Below are 18,982 nucleotides of genomic sequence, written 5' to 3'. Positions count from 1 at the left end.
TACAGTATAATGTAATTTACTGCTGCATCACAAAGTGAAAATGGCTCTGTATGCCACTGTTATTGCAATTGTGTTGGGTAAAACACATTTTTTGAGATTTGTTCAACTCCAATGGTGTTAAAAGTCTGAAAAAAAAGTACTCAAACTCAGACCTGCCGAGTTCATGCAGTAAATGACAGATATCCCATTGATATCCTTATATGCACTGGTTTTCATTAAATAATCTGAAGATTTCTTGGTCTTCGGTTCAAATCCGAAAACGTCACAGCTTTCAGCAACAAATCTGAAGACCCCCCCCCCAGAATTCTTATGAGATGTATATGTTGTGTTACTGTATGTCTAGATGACCATATGTAGTGAATAAACAGGGTTCCCTCCAAAAGACCCTCATATTTGAAAGTATCACATTGTATAACTGAATGAGTGAAGGTGATAAATGTGTAGATATCAAGAACACTTAACTTCTAAACTGTCAATTTGAAAACAGCATTTGTTACATACAGTTATTACCGTATATACTCGAGTATAAGCCGACCCGAGTATAAGCCGAGGTACCTAGTTTTACCTACGAAAACTAGGAAAATTTATTGACTCTAGTATAAGCCTAGACACAACTACAGCCCTGTCTCCCAGCAGCGCACATTCTGCCAAAGCGACCCCCCAGCGATTAACCGGACTTCTTTGCAAAGTTGATGGTGACAGAGAATTGCCAAATTGATTACTGTGTGCATTGTCCCACTGTCCCACTACCATGTGCAGAGGATGCTGTGTGATATTCCCATCACTGTTAATCCTTCATATAACCAACAGAGGGCGCTGTGTGATATTGCAGTCACTGTTATTCTTTCATATAACCAACAGAGGGCGCTGTGTGATATTGCAGTCACTGTTATTCTTTAATATAACCAACAGAGGGTGCTGTGTGATATTGCAGTCACTGTTATTCTTTCATATAACCAACAGAGGGCGCTGTGTGATATTGCAGTCACTGTTAATCTTTCATATAACCAACAGAGGGCACTGTGTGATATTGCAGTCACTGTTATTCTTTCATATAACCAACAGATGGCGCTGTGTGATATTGCAGTCACTGTTATTCTTTCATATAACCAACAGAGGGCGCACTGTTATTCTTTCATATAACCAACAGAGGGCGCTGTGTGATATTGCAGTCACTGTTAATCTTTCATATAACCAACAGAGGGCGCACGGTTATTCTTTCATATAACCAACAGAGGGCGCTGTGTGATATTGCAGTCACTGTTATTCTTTCATACAACCAACAGAGGGCGCACTGTTATTCTTTCATATAACCAACAGAGGGCATTGTGGGATATTGCAGTCTCGCCCCAAGTGAACTGTTGGTATAGGAATGATTAAAAGTGACTGCAATCTCAGCTACTGCCCGCTGACCCAAGTATAAGCCTAGGTAGACTTTTTCAGCACATTTTGGATGCTGAAAAACTTGGCTTATACTCAAGTATATACAGTATAATGTAATTTACTGCTGCATCACAAAGTGAAAATGGCTCTGTATGCCACTGTTATTGCAATTGTGTTGGGTAAAACACATTTTTTGAGATTTGTTCAACTCCAATGGTGTTAAAAGTCTGAAAAAAAAGTACTCAAACTCAGACCTGCCGAGTTCATGCAGTAAATGACAGATATCCCATTGATATCCTTATATGCACTGGTTTTCATTAAATAATCTGAAGATTTCTTGGTCTTCGGTTCAAATCCGAAAACGTCACAGCTTTCAGCAACAAATCTGAAAAACTTGTATGATGTGGATTTTTTTCCACAATTTGATAGTTTTTCCCCACACAAGAAATGTTGGGAAAATGTATTGATAAATAGGGGGGGGGGAGTCTGTGCAGATTTGGTTGGAGTAGTTATACAATGTGATACTTTTTTGTTTCTAAAATTATTATGAAAATTAGGGTTATTTATTATTCATGGTGTCCATTTTATTTTAACATAAAATCAAGATGACTCACATTTTTTTCCTCATTGGAAAAGGGTGCTTTTTTTTTTTTTTTTTTTTACAAAAGGTCAAGTACAAGTTCCACCACCTTAAAGAAAATTGATGCTAAGTTTAGGACTAAAGAGTATCATCAATGGTCTACCTATATCTCTTGTTTTGTATTTTACAGGAAATGCTTACATTCTTCCTTCAGGTAACCAGAAGTGGTATCCTTGGGTTATGTATTAGGATGTAATATGTATATACAGTGTATATAGTTTATTGGATGTATCAGTCTAAATATTTAATAGTTTCAAGCATACCTGAGAACTTTCTGGGTTCTGGACAATCAATCTAGTTGTGCCACTTAGCTCAATCACTTGTAAGCAGGACTGCCATCAGAAATCACAGGGCCCCATACGACAAAATTTCCTGGGCCCCCTGGGCTGCGCCCACTGAAAGCCCCGCCTACAGGTCCGCCCTCCCAACCCCACAGGTCCGCCCCCCACCACACAGTAAAAAAACAAAAAAAATATTGGTGGCTAGGGTTCCCACATGTTAATAACAAAAGAAAAAGATATTGGTGGTCAGGGCCCCCCATAAAAAACATTTGTGGCCAGGCCCCCCATTAAAAAATATTGGTGGCTAGGACCCCACATGAGAAAAAAAATTGGTGGCCTAAATTGGTGGCCAGGCCCCCCCCCCCCACATTATAAGAAAATTGGTGGCCAGGGCCCCTTAAACATCCATGCTTTCCCAAAGTCAGCAGCTCTCGGAAAGATGGGGGGCCCAGCTAATCAAGTAAGTGTGGCGTGGCCGGGCCCCCCTTACCCTCGGGGCCCCCTACAACTCTTCCCCCTGTCCCCCCCTGATGGCTGCCCTTGTCTATACAAAAACAACTGATTTCCTGTTATCTGGAAGACCAGTGTTCATGTGTATGCTTCCAAGCTACAGTATACTTTTGTGTGTGTGTGTTTTTTTTTGCATAGATTAGTTCCTTTTCTGTGTTAGATATGGGACTTCCACAATCCAGACAATATATTACTTTGGTTGACTTTAAAGAACATTTACATGTAACAAAACCAAATGTATTTTTGGCATAATATTACTGGTATATAGCTAAAGGGAATTAATGTACTATCTCTCAGAGAATTTATGTATAAATTGTAGAATACCTCAAGATAAAATAGATAATTATGCTATATACTTTGTTTCTGCTTTTTCTTCAGAAAAGATAATGCAGTTACTTGAGTAGGCATTAGGTGACAACAAGATTTTATATTATTTAAATATCTTCTACTGACCTGAAGATTTTTTTTTTTAAAAAAAGGGTTTGCACATATTTTACTGAACACATTTTTGATTTAACTGAAAATATAACATTCTTATAATGTAACTTAATCTTTTTCATGCATTTGACTTCACAGATTTATTTAATTTAACTAAATTATGAAATTCAAATTTCCTAAACCAAAAGGATAAAGGGTATTGCTTAATCCCAGTTCTCATGCAAACCACAATATGAATAGATTTGCTGTATAACATGTTAGCCAACAGAAAGCATTCATCTCTGCCTAATGTTACAGAAGTGTACAAGATATACAGTAGATTAAGCTAAAGTAATTTGTTCACCACCACTAGTTTGCTAACAAAGCCTTACATTTTAATACTGCTTGATTTCTAAGAAACATCTGATTATGTTTTGTCTTAGGTAACACAGCTATGGTTTACATTGACGTACAAGATGAAAACGACCATGCACCAGTATTTTCCAAAAAAGTCTACCTGGGTGGAGTTTCGGAAGATGCTCGAATGTTTGCTTCAGTACTTAAAGTTAAGGTAAAATTTGAACAAATGTGAAAAGGAATACAAGATTGGTGTAGTCTCAATAATATTAATAAACACTGAGTACCCATACATTATAAGTATAATGGTAACAGACAGCATTATAGATGTGTTTTAGCTACAAATTTGTATCCTTGGCTATGGACTTTAAGCTATGGATGGATCCCTGCAAAGTGTTGTCCAAATAACAGTTGGAAAGACAATGGTGTTACATATTCTGCACCAGGGCCGCCATCGGGGGGGACAGGGGGGACAAGCGTACCGGGCCCGGGCATGAAGGGGGGCCCGGCAGCGCTGCATTTTTTTGAAGATCCGGGCCCCCCTTACGAGCGCCTGAGCCGTACGTCTTGCCTCTTCAGTGCCGAATGCGGAAGTGCCGAAAAGCCGAAGCCGATGCGACGAAAAGACCCGAAGTCACGGAAAAAGCCGAAGTCCCGAAGTCACGAAGCGCCGAAAAGACCCGAAGTCACGAAAACAGCCGAAGTCCTGAAGCAGCGCAAAGACCCGAAGTCACGAAAACAGCCGAAGCCGAAGTCCTGAAGCGGTGAAAAGACCCGAAGTCAAGAAAGGAGGCGAAGTTGAAGTACTGAAGCCATGAGTTCAATTCTACTGAACACCAGTTTGTGGTTTTTTTTTTTAATCCCCTGGCCACCAATGTATTATTTTAATATTCTATAGGACCCTGCCACCAATCTTTTTTTTAAAACTTTTGTTTTTGGGGCCCCAATTTTTTTTTTAACTCGTAAGGGGCCCCTTGCCACCATTGTTTTTTTTTGGGGTTTTTTTTTTTAAAAAAATTAATTTTCTTTTTGGTGGCCCCAAATTTTTTTAACTTGTAAGGGGGCCCCTGCCACCAGTTTTTTTTTTTTTTCAAAAAAAAATTATTTTTTTTTTAAATTTTTTTTGGGGCCCCAATTTGTTTTTAACTTGTAAGGGGGCCCCTGCCACCATTTTTTTTTTTTCAAAAAAATTTTTTTTCTCCAAATTTTTTTTTTGGGGCCCCAATTTGTTTTTAACTTATAAGGGGGCCCCTGCCGCCAATGTTTTTTTTTTTTCAAAAAAAATTAATTTTTTTTCAAATTTTTTTTGGGGCCCCAATTTGTTTTTAACTTATAAGGGGGCCCCTGCCGCCAATGTTTTTTTTTTTTTTAGTTTTTTTACATTTTTTTTTGTTGGGGCCCCAAGTTTTTTTTAACAGGGGGCCCCTGCCACCAATGTTTTTAAAAAAAAAAAAATTTTAATTTTTTTTTTTTTGGGGCCCCAATTTTTTTTATAAGGGGGCCCTGACCATCAATAGCTTTTTACAACTTGTGTGGGGGGGGGGGGTTACTTTTTTAGCGCTGATGTCTGTGTGGTCTTTTAACTGCGATGTGGGCGGGATATGGGGCGGAGCTTGGTCGTCAGTGTGGGCGGGGCCCAGGGGGCCCCAAAAATTTTGTTGTACGGGGCCCCGTGATTTCTAATGGCGGCCCTGTTCTGCACATGGAGTACTCTTGCATATGGAGTATTTACTCTTCCTTTCTTACATTGAATTTGAACCAAAGGATACAATCCATTTAAAAAAAATAAAAATAACAGCATACAACTATATTTCTATAAGATTAAAAATATTACTACAAACTTACCACATCAATAGTGTGATTTGAACAGTTTGTAATTCAGTTCACTCTTACATTCCTTACTAGTGATGGGCGAATTTGCGAAACGGCGCCGGCGTCTCGTTTTTGACGCGCCGGCGTCTCGTTTTTGACGCCGGCGCCCGTTTTTGACGCCGGCGCCCGTTTTTCCGACGCCGGCGCCCGTTTGTGACGCCGGCGTCCGTTTTTCGAAAAAAAAATTTTGACGCCGGCGTATTTTTTCTGCGAATTTTCGCGGGAGTTCGAATTTATTCGCTGGCGGCGAATAGCGCAAATTCGCCGCGAATTCGCGCCTGGCGAATAAATTCGCCCATCACTATTCCTTACTGACATTCAATTTTTTTTGAGAAAAAAACTTGAATCAAGTTTTTAAAATTAGAATCAAGTTTAATTTGAATTTGATTTGAGGTTTCTGGTCTACCCTATTCACCCAAGTTTAAAAAAATCGATTTTTGTAATAAATTTCGATTGGTTTAATTTCAAGTTGATAGGAGTTTAAAAAAAACTCACATTAGGTGACTGAATCTGTCATGCTTTGATTTGCCAAAAAAATTGTGAAACTGCTGAATAATACTTTGCTGAATACTGCTGAATAATACTTTGAATTTCGAACATTTTTTTTGGCTACTTCGACCATCGAATTGGTTACTTCGACCTTCGACTATGACTTGATTCAAACTAAAAATCGTTCGACTATTCGACCATTCAATAGTCGAAGTACTGTCTCTTTAAAAAAACTTAGACCCCCTACTTCGCCAACTAAAACCTACCGGACATCAATGTTAGCCTATGGGGAAGGTCCCCATAGGCTTTCCTGTCAATTTAGGATCGAAGGAAAATCCTTCGATCAATGGATTAAAATCCTTTGAATCGTTCATTCGAAGGATTTAATCGTTCCTTCAATCGTTCGATCAAACTAAGTGCGGTAAATCCTTCGACTTCGATATTCGAAGACGAAGGATTTTACTTCGATGGTCGAATATCGAGGGTTAATTAACCCTCGATATTCAACCAATAGTAAATGTGCCCCTAGGAGTCTGCATTTTTTAAATTTGGGCCAGCATATCTACCAGCTCTATTTTCGTCTTTTCTTCTTGCAATATCAACATGACAATCTGGTTTTGAGCAGTAATTCATTAGGAAAAATATTGCTCACTAATCATATAAAAATTAAAGTAACATTCATTTCACCCTAACCCGTTTTGGGTTAAGGTAATGGCTTAAATGCTTGTAGCTTATGTTTATAAAGATGTTTAAAACACAGAAATAATAATGTGTTAATTGTCATTAGATTTCACTGATTTTTCTATCACATTTTATTGGATTTAATTATGTGTTGACAAGATCACAATCATATAGTCTGTTCTTTGTTTAAAAAACCTTGCATTATCCAGAAATATTCCCTGCATGATAGACACATGACCCACTACAATGAGCAGTGCCAACATACACTAGTTTGATACACAGGCAATAGATTTCTACTTGTTTCTCAGATATTAGAAATATATACAGATGGAACAGGATTTAAAGCAAATCTACCTTATACTAGAAAACACAATTTTTTCACTGAAGTAAATACCGTCACTATTTAACATGATGGATTGTGTACGATGTATAAAGCACCACTAAAAACAATTTTGTTTGTATGATGTTTTCTTTGTACCTGAATAATACAATGTTTGTTTTTATTGAAACTGTGTCCTAGTTTTGTTGAAAAACAATATTTTTTACATGAGCCAGAAAGTGTGACTGTCCCAATATTTAATTCCCATTGTATCGCTTCTTGATTTTTAATGTAATTAATTACAAACAGTAGATATGAAGCTGAAGTCTTAAATATGATCAGTGACTCAACTTCTCCCACTCATGTTTATAAAAGCAGAAGGGATTTTGTGAGCACAATGTGATATGCCTCCATAGGATATTTTTGTTTGTTTTTTAGAAAGGGAGAGACTATAAACCATATTTATCAGTAGGGTGCTGTTTTCTTTTGCCAGTGTAACATGAGCCTGTTATTTTAAATTCAATTTGCAAATTTATATTTTAGTGTAGAAATAGCTTAATTCTTTTAATAATTTAATAATTTTAAAAAAATCATTTGGTTGTAGATTACTGTAATAATATACAGGTGTTTTCTATATAATTGTATGTAATTTTATACTGTGATTAAATTAAGACTCACATAGGCACAGATCAGTAGAGGATTGTCACTGATACAAACAGTAGCATGGAAGCTTTACATCATAAGATGTGAAAAGGGGTTTTTTTTTATAGGGAGATCTGCAAAGTAGTTGTATTGGTAGCTACATTATAGTTTCAAGAAACGGCTGGATGCCTTTTTTAGAAGTCACAAAATACAGGGTTACTGAAATTAACATAGAGTACAGAGTTGGTCAATGGACTGGTTTTCTTGCCAGGGAGGGAATCATTTCCCCCCCCCCCTTCGAGGCAAATTGCAGAGACATCAGAAGGGTTTTTTAATTTTATTCTTGATCAGCATGTAGCTAGGCAGGTTTGCTTAGTCAAAAGGTTTTGTTTTTTTAAAAAAAAAAAAAAAAAACTCATTCACAATGTTACTTTGAATAATGTAGCAGAATATCCCATGTCAGGAAAACTTTACCAAGACTGTAAAATAGAAGGTAAATTTTGTGGTTAAATTAGAGAATAAATATTGAAGTATAAGAAAAGCTCTCACTATTTTCTGAAAACTTCTCTGACCAAATCCACACATACTTTTTCACCCTATTTATCAATACATTTTTCTGTGTGGGGAAAAAAACTCGATAAAATCGTGAAAAAATCCGAATCGTATGAATTTTTCTAACTTTTGCCAAAAACTGACTTTTTTGGATTGGGTGCCCAAAACCTTCGACTTTTCGGTTTTGACACCCGAAAACCACAACATTTTTGGATTGGTGAATGAAACCCAGCGGCGATCAGGATATCAGTGGGACATCTGCCATTGACTTCAACATGAACTCAGCAGGTCTGAGTTGGAGTACTTTATTATTCAGACTTTTAACACAATCAGAGTTTTATAAATTTAAAAAAAATTCAAGTTTTTTTTTCTTAAGAAAAAATTGTGTTTTTTCCCTTTAAAAGTCCAACCATAAAAGATCAGACATAATCAAATTATTTGAAAGCTACTATTAGTCTCTGTGAGAGCTGATTTAAAATGCTTGTAAAATTGATTAGTTGGTATGGATGAATATCCCATATATATACATATATATATATATCATTAGGGTTGCCATGCTACTGTATGTTCATTCTAGGTTAGGAACACATTAGTTCTCTATAAATAATAGATCTAACATTTTTCTTTGGAGTGGGAGATAAAATCATTTCAGCCTAGAATGTCAAGTAGGAAAAAAACACATTCCTATGAAACAACATAACAAAGAAGAATTTTATGCTATTGAAAAGATCATATTAATATTTAAAGGAAAATTGGGTTACTTTCTTTCCGACTGTAAAGTCAACATTTGGTTGCATGAGGGGAAAGAATTGGCTTTGTTACTTTGCCAGTGAATCACTGTTCATATACAGATCACATGGTAATTCCAACAAATTCCATTCAAATTAAAATCCGTATGCAAATGCACCCACATGTTAAAAAGGAAATTCGTTTTACCAAAATATAATCAGCATTTCTATTGGGGAAGATATTTTTAGTACAAGTAACTGAGTGAGAACAAAGACAACTTTTATGCAAAGCAGAATTTTAGGTAATGTTTAGCTATTTCTTTGCTCATCCTTTCATATATCTATGGGAGCTGCTATGTGGTAAGCACGTGCTTTGAATAATCTTTTATATGTGGTTCTCATTGATTCTGAGAATTTACCTGTAGAGGTTTATACAATATATACACTGAAGATCAGCTCTCTGTCACTCAGAGATATGTAAAGCTGCTCATGGTGGAATGTCAAAAAAACAAGTGGCACATTTGCAAAATCTCATATCTCAATGAATAAAATAAATGCAAGTTTTGTAGTTAGCTAGATGATTATCACTATATACTATATATATATATATATATATATATATATATATATATATATATATATATATATATATATATATATATATATATATATATATATATATGAGACGCTGTGTTTGGCGCGAAGATTTGAACTAAAAGTCGTTCAGGACGACAGTTCAATGCCCAATTAAAGGTTCATAATTCTGGTGTTCCTGGGTGTACTTTATTACTATTCTGTTTTGATTCTGGACTGACCCCTGCCTTGATCCTGACCATGATCCTCTGCCCCCTGCCTTGTGAACTTCTGCCTGCATCCTGACTTCACCTCCTGATTAACCCTTTTGGCTACCACAAACTGAACTCTTGGTCTAGTGTTTCCTCCTTGGTCCGGACTTCTCCATTACTGGAGCCGGAAGGCCCCTGACATTAAAATTGGGCATCCACCAAACCAAGCCATACCTGTCCCATCGGTCTGTAACAACCTCTCCCTCTCGTCCATGGACCCACTTAGCTATGGACTTCATCAGGGAGTTGTCTTCCTCTAAAGGGAACACTGTAATTTGGATTGTTGTTAACTGCTTCAGTAAAATGGCGCACATTATTCCCCTTCGGAAACTTTCCTCTGCGGTAGAAATTTCTCAACTATTCATTCAATTAATTTTCTGTCTGCATGGCTTCCCAGCGGAGATAGTTTCTGACAAAGATTCCCAATTCATATCCCGGTTTTAGCACTCTCTATGTAAGGCGCTGGGTATTGTGCTTCAATTCTCCTCTACATACTATCCATAATGGGGCAGCAAATATAGTAAATAAAATATTGGAACAATTCCTGAGGAATCATGTCTCCCTCTGTCAGGATGACTGGTCTGATCTTCTCCCTTGGGCAGAATTCGCTCATAACAATGCATGTCACACATCCACGGGAAGGTCTCCCTGACTGTGTATGGACAACATTCTCAGACCTTCACCCAAGATTTCCTCTTGTTGGATGTTCCTGCTGCAGACGACTATGTGGCCCATATGTCTGCTATTTGGTCTACCACTAAAGCCAACCTGGATAAGAGTTCTTTGATCCACAAGGATTATGCTGAACGAAGATGGAAATCCTCTCCCCAATATAAGGTAGAGGACAAAGTATGGCTGTCTACGAGGATCTTGGTTCCTTCTCCTAAGTTGGGTCCAAGATTTATTGGTCCTTTTTCCATGTTGGAGATCATTAATCCTGTGGCTGTCCGACTTCTACTTCACCTCCAAGGTGCGAATCCACAATATGTTCCATGTTTCCCTGGTGAAACCAGCAATCTCCAATTGTTTCTCTCCAGACCAGTCTCTTCCTTCTTCCATCACTGTGGACGGTCAACAGGAGAACAAAGTTGAAAACATTCTGGACTCCAGATTCTCCAGGGGGTTGTTACAATTCCTCATTAAATGGAAGGGCTTTGGTCCTGAAGAGTGCTCTTGAGAGAAACATACAGATGTTCATGCCCCCCGATTGGTAAGAGACTTCTACAGACAATTTCCCCATAAACCAGGACATAGTGGTCCCTGGAGGAGGGGGTACTGTCAGGAGCTCCCATCCTTTCCTGTGCCGGATCCAAGATGGCAGCGCACTCGGTCGACACATTGGTTTAGGTGCTGGTGTCAGGACGTCGGCGCATAGACATGTGATGTCATGATGCTGTGCTTGGCGTGAAGATTTGAAATAAAAGTCAGTGTTCCTGGGTGTACTTTATTATTATTCTGTTTTGATTCTGGACTTTGACCCCTGTCTTGATCCTGGCCACGATCCTCTGCTGCCTGCCTTGTGAGCTTCTGCCTGCTTCCTGACTTCGCCTTCTGATTAACCCTTTGGCTAGCACAAACTGAACTCTTGGTCTAGTGCTTCCTCCTTGGTCCGGACTTCCCCGTTACTAATGCCGCAAGGCCACTGACAGCATGCCCCTTCATTTCTTACAGATACAATTTGAATGTCACCATAAATTCTACCTAAATGTTTTAAAGAACATTTACTCTGATCCCTGGTCCTACAGATGAAGCCACTTGGATTTGTGAGATAAATGCGTCATGACTCATGGTTAATTGAAGAAACTGCGTTATCTAAAGTCATCTTAACTCATTTAATGCATTTAACCTTTCCATTAGCATACCAAAGCACCATTGTGAACAATGGTGAATGCTTTAATTAGATGGGATGTTGTGACTCAGTTTTCTGTGTTAAATGAGATAAATGGGATATCTGTGTTTAGTTATTCTGTGTCAAACAGACAAACCAAAGTGGCTGCATCTGTATCTTGATTTTGTACATATTTGTGTTTTACTTCAGTACCTTAAACCATTTTGGGCTGGACCACCCAGGAGATGATGTGTAACCTGTTGATATTTGATCTTACAACCCATAACCCATAGTTATTTTTTTTTTTTTATAAAAGATGGTACTTAGTTTATAAGTGGGATCCCTGACCCAGCATACAATGCCCTCAAAAGTTTATCCTAGATACCTTCCTATACCCTGAGCTTTCCCTTTGAGTCACTTTATTGATGAATATACCTGGACTAGAAAACATTCTACTTTCCTCATTGGAGTCTTTGGCTGTTATATTAAATACCCTTTTTGCCATCCATCCATTCCCATGAGAGAAGTGCAATGAGACCTAAAATGTCTGCACCCTTAATTTTTATCCATTGAAGAATAACACTTGGCATCCCTGGCCAATTCTGAATTCCTACCTCCTACAAGGCATGTCTACGCCCTAATATAACATCTAATTTATACCCACTACATTCTATAACATACGCTATACTATTTTTACATTCATTTGTAATACTGTACATCAAGTATATACAGTGCAGAAACCAGTTTATCTTGAAAACATGTTTTTATAACATTTATTAAGGTTAAAATGTGTATGAGAAATTATAGGAAGAAAAAAATTATATGTAGAAGGTTATCAAAATGACTCTATATTAGGTAAACAGCAGTGGCCTTAAAACCAGGGTTCTTCTTTTAAAAAATGATTATTTCGAACTTTAGCATTTGTTATATTAAATATATGACTGAAAATCATGATTACTTTGCTTTTTATTTGCTATCCAGTCTTCCGAGATGTGGTTCCTAAAATGTCAACACTGCAAGACTATAAATTGACTATTTGATGCAACAAAGGTGCTTTCTAGAATAGCAATTTATTTTTGGAAAACTGTTACCAAAGTCATTTTAAATTCTGGTGTGTCTGAAAAGAAAGTGAATGTATGGGTAGTTGTTAATTTGTACTAAAAGCAAGAACCAAATAATATACTGCCCTGATCAAATTAACATTAAAATTGTATTTAGTAAATACAATCATAATAAGAAAAATCCTCTAATTTTCTAATATCTAGAATGCCTAGTATAAGCACAATTACAAATTTAACGGTACATAGTGAAACACCTAGGGGCAGATTTATCAAGGGTCGAATTGAAAAAAATATTTGCCATCTAAAACCTGCCAAATTTAGCCTAGGGGGACCTCACTCAATTTGGAGTAGTTTGGTGGACTTTTGGAAAAAAAAAATTGATTCGACTTTGCAGGTCCATCCTATTCACCCAAATTTAATAAATTAGAATTTTTTAAATACATTTTGATTGGTTTTTTTTCGAATTTTGAGTTTATCAGAGTTTATGGGAGTTTTTAGAAACTCCCATAAACTCAAAATTCAACCATTGATAAATCTGCCCCCCAGTGTAGGAAAATGAGCACACTGCTGTATGGATCTGGATCTCAGCATCAGAAAAACAAGACTGTTTTTCTTTCTTGGGGGCATATTTATCAAGGGTCGAATTTGAATTAAAAAACGTTGAAATTCAAATTCAAAAGACCAACCGAAAGTAAGTCAAAGTTTTTGTTTTGGTCGAATAGGTCCGTTTTCGATCGTATAGCTCCGTGTGTGGCCGAATTCAAATCATACGAATCGAAGTAACAGTGCATTCGATCGAATTGGACTCAAAGTTTTTCCAAAAAAACTTTGATTTTTAAAAGTCCACCAATTGACTCCAAATATGTCCTAGGAGGTCCCCCAAAGGCTAAGACAGCAATTCAGCAGGTTTTAGATGGCAAGTGGTCAAAGTTGAATTTTTAGAGAGACAGTACATGATAAATTTCTATATTCAAATTTTTAGTACACAAAATTAGCTCACAATTTAAATTTTTTTAATTCGAATTTTCACTTCCACCTTTCATAAATCTGCCCCTAAATGGTGAGATAAGAAGCAATCATTCAGGGGCACATTTACTAAGGGTTGAAGTGAAAATTTGATTAAAAAACTTTGAATTTTGAAGTAATTTTTGGGTACTTCGACTATTGAATAGGCCAAAATTAGTTTTGAATATATAAAAATTTGAAAATTTGACCATGCGATAGTTGAAGTACTGTCTTTTTAAAAAACTTCGACTTTGACCCTTCGCCACCTTAAACCTGCCGAATTGCTGTTTTAGCCTATCGGGGACTTTCTATAATCTATATGAGTCTTTGGCGCAGTTTTGAGAAGTCAAAGGGTTTTTTTTGTAAAATCGTTCAAATCAAAGGATTTAATCGTGTGATCGAACGATTTTAATTCGATCGAAAACGGACCTATTCCCTCGAAAAAAAATTAGACGTACTACTAAAATTCGATGGTTGAATTTCGAAGTATTTTCACTTCGAAATTCGCCCTTGACATATCTGCCCCTTAGTGTGGTTGTATATAACAGCCTACTTTAGTTTTAAAGAATTCAGAAAAAAAGCAAAGAAAAATGCAAAACTAAAAAATCTTGAAAATCAAAAAAAAACTAAAAAAATTGAAAATCAAACCTGTACAAGATTTACTTTATATGACTGTGGCCATTCATAAATATATACTGTGACTTGAGCTAGAAATATTTGTATTCACGACAGCCATGTTGGGCTGGGGAAATAATGCACTTATAATACTCTTAGTGAGCAACACAATCATAATGCAATAAAGGCATGTATTCTCTTGTAGCAATAACATGCCATACCTAAAAAAGCTATTTGAGGTCACTCTGAAATGTAATTTAAAGATTGCACTCCACCTATTACTAAAATATTATTTATGAATTCTTACCTTCAAAATGGTTTAAAAGAATGAATGTGTCTGATCCAAATGCATGTAAAGACCCATTACCTATATTAAATGTATTCTCTGCTTGAATGTGAAATGTTAAACAAGAAATGACATTTATCTTTGTTCTTGAGCTGTTATTGCATGTGTTTTATATTAGGAGTAATATATGTAAATTCTATTTAATACAAGGACTCGATGGTTGTCTCACTAATGAAAATGGAATTGTTGTCAAAGTGGGCTCAAGATGTTTATTTTATCTACTATTTAATTGATTTAAAACACCATCCAAATCCAAGTCCATTTTTTGTGTTCAGAAAGATATTCTGTTCTGGAAATGCCTTGTTTTGTAAACAAGAGAAAAAAAATATTAACTGCTTTGATTTTTTTGAACATATGCAAACATTCCATTGGCAGAAGGCCTCAGGTGATCGAATCTCTAATGGAGTCTTCTCAAATGAAAAAATGAAAAGAATTGTAATTTACAAATTATATATATTACTAGAAATCTGTAATACCAAGGGGCAGATTTACTAAGGGTTGAAGTGAGTTTGAGGGAATTTACGAAGTAAAAAAATTCTAAGTATTTTTTTGGATACTTTGACCATCGAATAGGATACTACGACTTCGAATTTACTTCGGCTTTGATTCGAAGTAAAAACCATTCGAATATTCGACCATTCAATAATCTAAGTACTGTCTCGAAAAAAACTTTGACTTCAATACTTCGCCAAATTAAACCTGCCAAATTGCTATGTTAGCCTATGGGGACCTTGTACAACATTTTTCTAGGTCTTTACATATCGAATAAAAATCCTTGGTCAAACGATTTTTATTCAATCACAGGATTGCCAAATTTGTTGAAAAACGTTGAATTCGAATATCAAATTAGAAGTTTTTTAATTTAAATTTGAAGTTTTTTGTACTTCAAAATTTGACCCTTGATAAATCTGCCCCCAAGAATTCTTAACAGTTCATAAATTGCCCATGAAAATGCATTGTGTTCAATTTAATTTAAACTTTTTAAATTGAAGATTTTCAAATTGCCAAAAATTTGGATGAACTGACATGTTAATCAGCTTTGAAATATCTGTAAATTTGTTCTGACCTTCAGGAAAAGTCTCTGGGGTTTTGTGACCATGGTAACATTGAACTGTTGAACTGTTGGAGATTAGCGATGGGTGAATATAACCTGTTTCGCTTCACCAAAGATTTGTGAAATGGCAAAAAAGTCACCAAAGGACTTTTTTTTTGTGTGACAATTTTTCAAATTGTTTAACATTTGTTTATCCATTATAGTATATGGGCAAAATGGATATTTTTAATTTACAAGGCTCTTGAGAACAAAAATATTTGCTAACGTCACATTTGCTGCTTTAAAAAAATAATTATATGTTGTTTTTCTGTATTCAAAGCCTATCTTGGATGCTGTCATATACTTGTCTTCCTTCTGCTATTGTACAGAAATGCTACCATAAATAGTTTTTTTTGTTGTCATAAGCACACTAATAACATGAGTCTAAGAGATGACATACCTTACAGACATAAAACACCTACAGAACATTAAGCACTGTTTTCTTACAAAACCTACTAAGAAAATCATTACCACATACACTGCAAATGTACATTTGTTATCAGATATAATCAGTCCTTGTTATCAGATGGGTTTTGCAGAAGAAAGATGTAAGTACCTGTATACCCCAGCACACTGACATACTGAAGTTGTTTTTTCCATAGGTGTTTTTCTTTGTACTCATGTAACCCTAATTTGGTTATTGTCCCTTTAAATAGCAATTAACCCTTTGCAATCCAGGGGCCCTGAGTCCCTTTTGCATAAGAAAAGTACTGGGATTTACAGGGCAGTGCCTCCACCAAGGGAACACTGAGGAGCACACCTGAGGGGGTTCCACTAGGAAAAATAAAACATACAATTTGCAAATGAAATAAATATAAACTTTATATAAAACAGTAGTGAAAGAACTTGGGCAATCGCATACACAATGCACTCCTGCACTGGGGAAATGTCGGGGGATTTGTCTGATCCCCTTCACTTAATTTTTGTATTCTCCTATAGGGATGGGCGAATTTTTTTCGCCTCGTTTTGCCGAAAAATGACGCCCATAGACTTGTATGGAGATGTGCATCAGAAAAAAAGACGCGCAACAAAATAATTTCGCCGCGCGACAAATTTTTTTTAGACGCCTATCGACTTTAATGGGCGTCTGCGACATTTCACCGGTGGCGAATTTTTGGCGAAACGAAACGGGTCAAATTCGCCCATCCCTTTCTCCTATACTTTTTTCCAAACCTTGATTCCCATAACGTGACCCCTACATACTTTCTCGTTTTTGATGCCGGCGTCCGTTCTTGATTCCCGCGTCCATTTTTTTGGCCGCCGGCGAATTTTCACGAATTTATTCGCTTCGGCGAATCATGGGAAATCGCCGCGAATTTGCTTGCCGAATAAATTCATCCATCACTAGTTGGGATGTAAAAGCCCACAGTTTTATTAAATAGACAAATATAGAGGTATATACATATGATACACAAAAGCCATGAATATCCTGTAAATTATATTGTTATAAACAGCTCTTGTCATGAGTTATAAATGGAGCTAAGTGATGTCATTTTTGTCACATGACTCACTAAAACTTGTGTATTATAATAAATAAAGTACCCCTTATTGGAAAATATAAGGATATTAGAAGTAACATTGCAGTTCCGTGACCTGTTAAACAATAACATGAACATGTATTACTCATGGAATGCTGTCCAGTCCCAATTAATGTGTAACTGCCTGCCGTGCTGGCCACTCGCTGCAGAATCGATGGGTGGGCAAGTGGTACAGGCAACTATGAACACCACGCTCCAAGGTGCTAAATATCCACCACTAGCAGTATGCCAAAACACTGGGATGTACAGAAGCACCCACCACCATTCTTCTGCCAGCTGTCCTGACTATCATATTTACTGACCCCATCCCCAGGGCAGATGGTTGGGATGCTGTTCCTCACCAAGGTAGCACAATGAAAGGGGAGGACTTCCTTCTAGTCTAACCTTAGTGCTGATCCTATCTAACATCCTGTTATGACACTTTCTTCCACCTTTCTCTAGCCACTAGTAATGTCAAGGCTCCTTTCTTCCAACAGAGACATTACTTGATATTTTTAATATGCTCACATGTCCTTTCTTTAAGGGCTCTACTCATTTGTTCTATGTATTGCTTAACACATAGTAAAAGTGGTAAAGTAAAAAAGGTTAAGTATTGCAGTTAACATACTGTTTGTTCTTAAAGGAGAACTAAAACCTAACTAAAGAAGTAGGTAGAAATGTTGTACATGATGTTTTGTGCTTCTGTACCAGCCCAAGGCAACCACAGCCCTTTAGCAGTAAAGATCTGTGTCTCCAAAGATGCCCCAGTAGCTCCCCATCTTCTTTTCTACTTATTCACTGCACATGCTCTGTGCTGCTGTCACTTACTGAGCTTAGGGACCCACAATATGCAGTACACAGAGAATAGAAATGTCACAATATAAGGCTGATTAGTAATTAATACACATAATTACTACATGGCAGCACAGAAACCAGTGCAATTAGCATCAGAATTGAATAATCAGCAAACCTGTAGCATCAGCTTATATTACAGCCAGGGAAGCTCATTTTCTGCTGGATAATTAATGACGAGCCCTAAGCTTAGCTTCTCAACAGCCAATCAGAGCCCACTGAGCATGTGAGTGTCACAGACACTTTCCAAGATGGTGACCCCCCTGTGACAAGTTTGAAGTCCTGGATCATTGCTGCTATTGACAAGCTGAAACTTTAGCCTCGTGCTATAAGTTCACTATATAAAATATGGCATTTTTAGCCCTATTCATTTTTAGGGTTTAGTTCTTCTTTAAAGAACTTTTTTGCAGGAAAGGAGAAAAATAAATAATGACATGTGATGCATCTTTCACTCCCACATTTATTAGTACACTTAAAATTAAACCAATTAAACCAAGTACAGGTATGGTATCTGTTATCCTGAAACCCGTTATCCATAAAGCTCTGAATTTCGGAATGGCCATCTCTCGTAGATTCCATTTTATCCAAATAATCCAAATTTTTATAGTGCAAGTCAGTAGCTAGTTCTGATCGGACAATAGTTCCCAGGGGGACCAGACATTAAGAAGTATATATTCATGTGATGTTTAGTTACAAATAGGGTTTTCACCTTTGTATGGATTATAATTTGGGAGGGGGCAGGACCATGATGTCACAGGGGTGGGTCAGTGACAGTGTGGGCGGGGCATGCTGTCACATGGGTGAGGCTATGGCGTGGAGAGATCCTGCCTGGTTTTCCTTATTTGGAAAGCACTTCTGCAAACTGGGCTGTCCAGGTCAAAGCTGGACGAGTGGCGACCCTAGTTACAAAGCTTTGTCTTGAATATTATTGTAATTTCCTATATTTATT

The 18,982-nt window shown here is 37.0% G+C and overlaps 1 protein-coding gene across 4 annotated transcripts in view; it reads left to right on the top strand.

The window, feature by feature from the left end:
• The window catches only part of LOC108697174 (protocadherin-15), a 404,849-nt gene that overhangs the window by 308,484 nt on the left and 77,383 nt on the right, over nt 1-18,982 (top strand). For all 4 annotated transcript variants that reach the window (XM_041570856.1, XM_041570857.1, XM_041570855.1 and 1 more), the window contains one exon: nt 3,675-3,802. In XM_041570856.1, the coding sequence (XP_041426790.1) occupies nt 3,675-3,802 (128 nt within the window). The remainder of the gene's footprint in view (nt 1-3,674; nt 3,803-18,982) is intronic.

This window comes from Xenopus laevis, chromosome 7S (assembly GCF_017654675.1).
Source record: "Xenopus laevis strain J_2021 chromosome 7S, Xenopus_laevis_v10.1, whole genome shotgun sequence".
Classification (NCBI taxonomy): Eukaryota; Metazoa; Chordata; class Amphibia; order Anura; family Pipidae; genus Xenopus; species Xenopus laevis.
The sequence above is the reverse complement of the archived record's forward strand: the minus strand, read 5'-3'. Positions and strand labels throughout refer to the sequence as shown.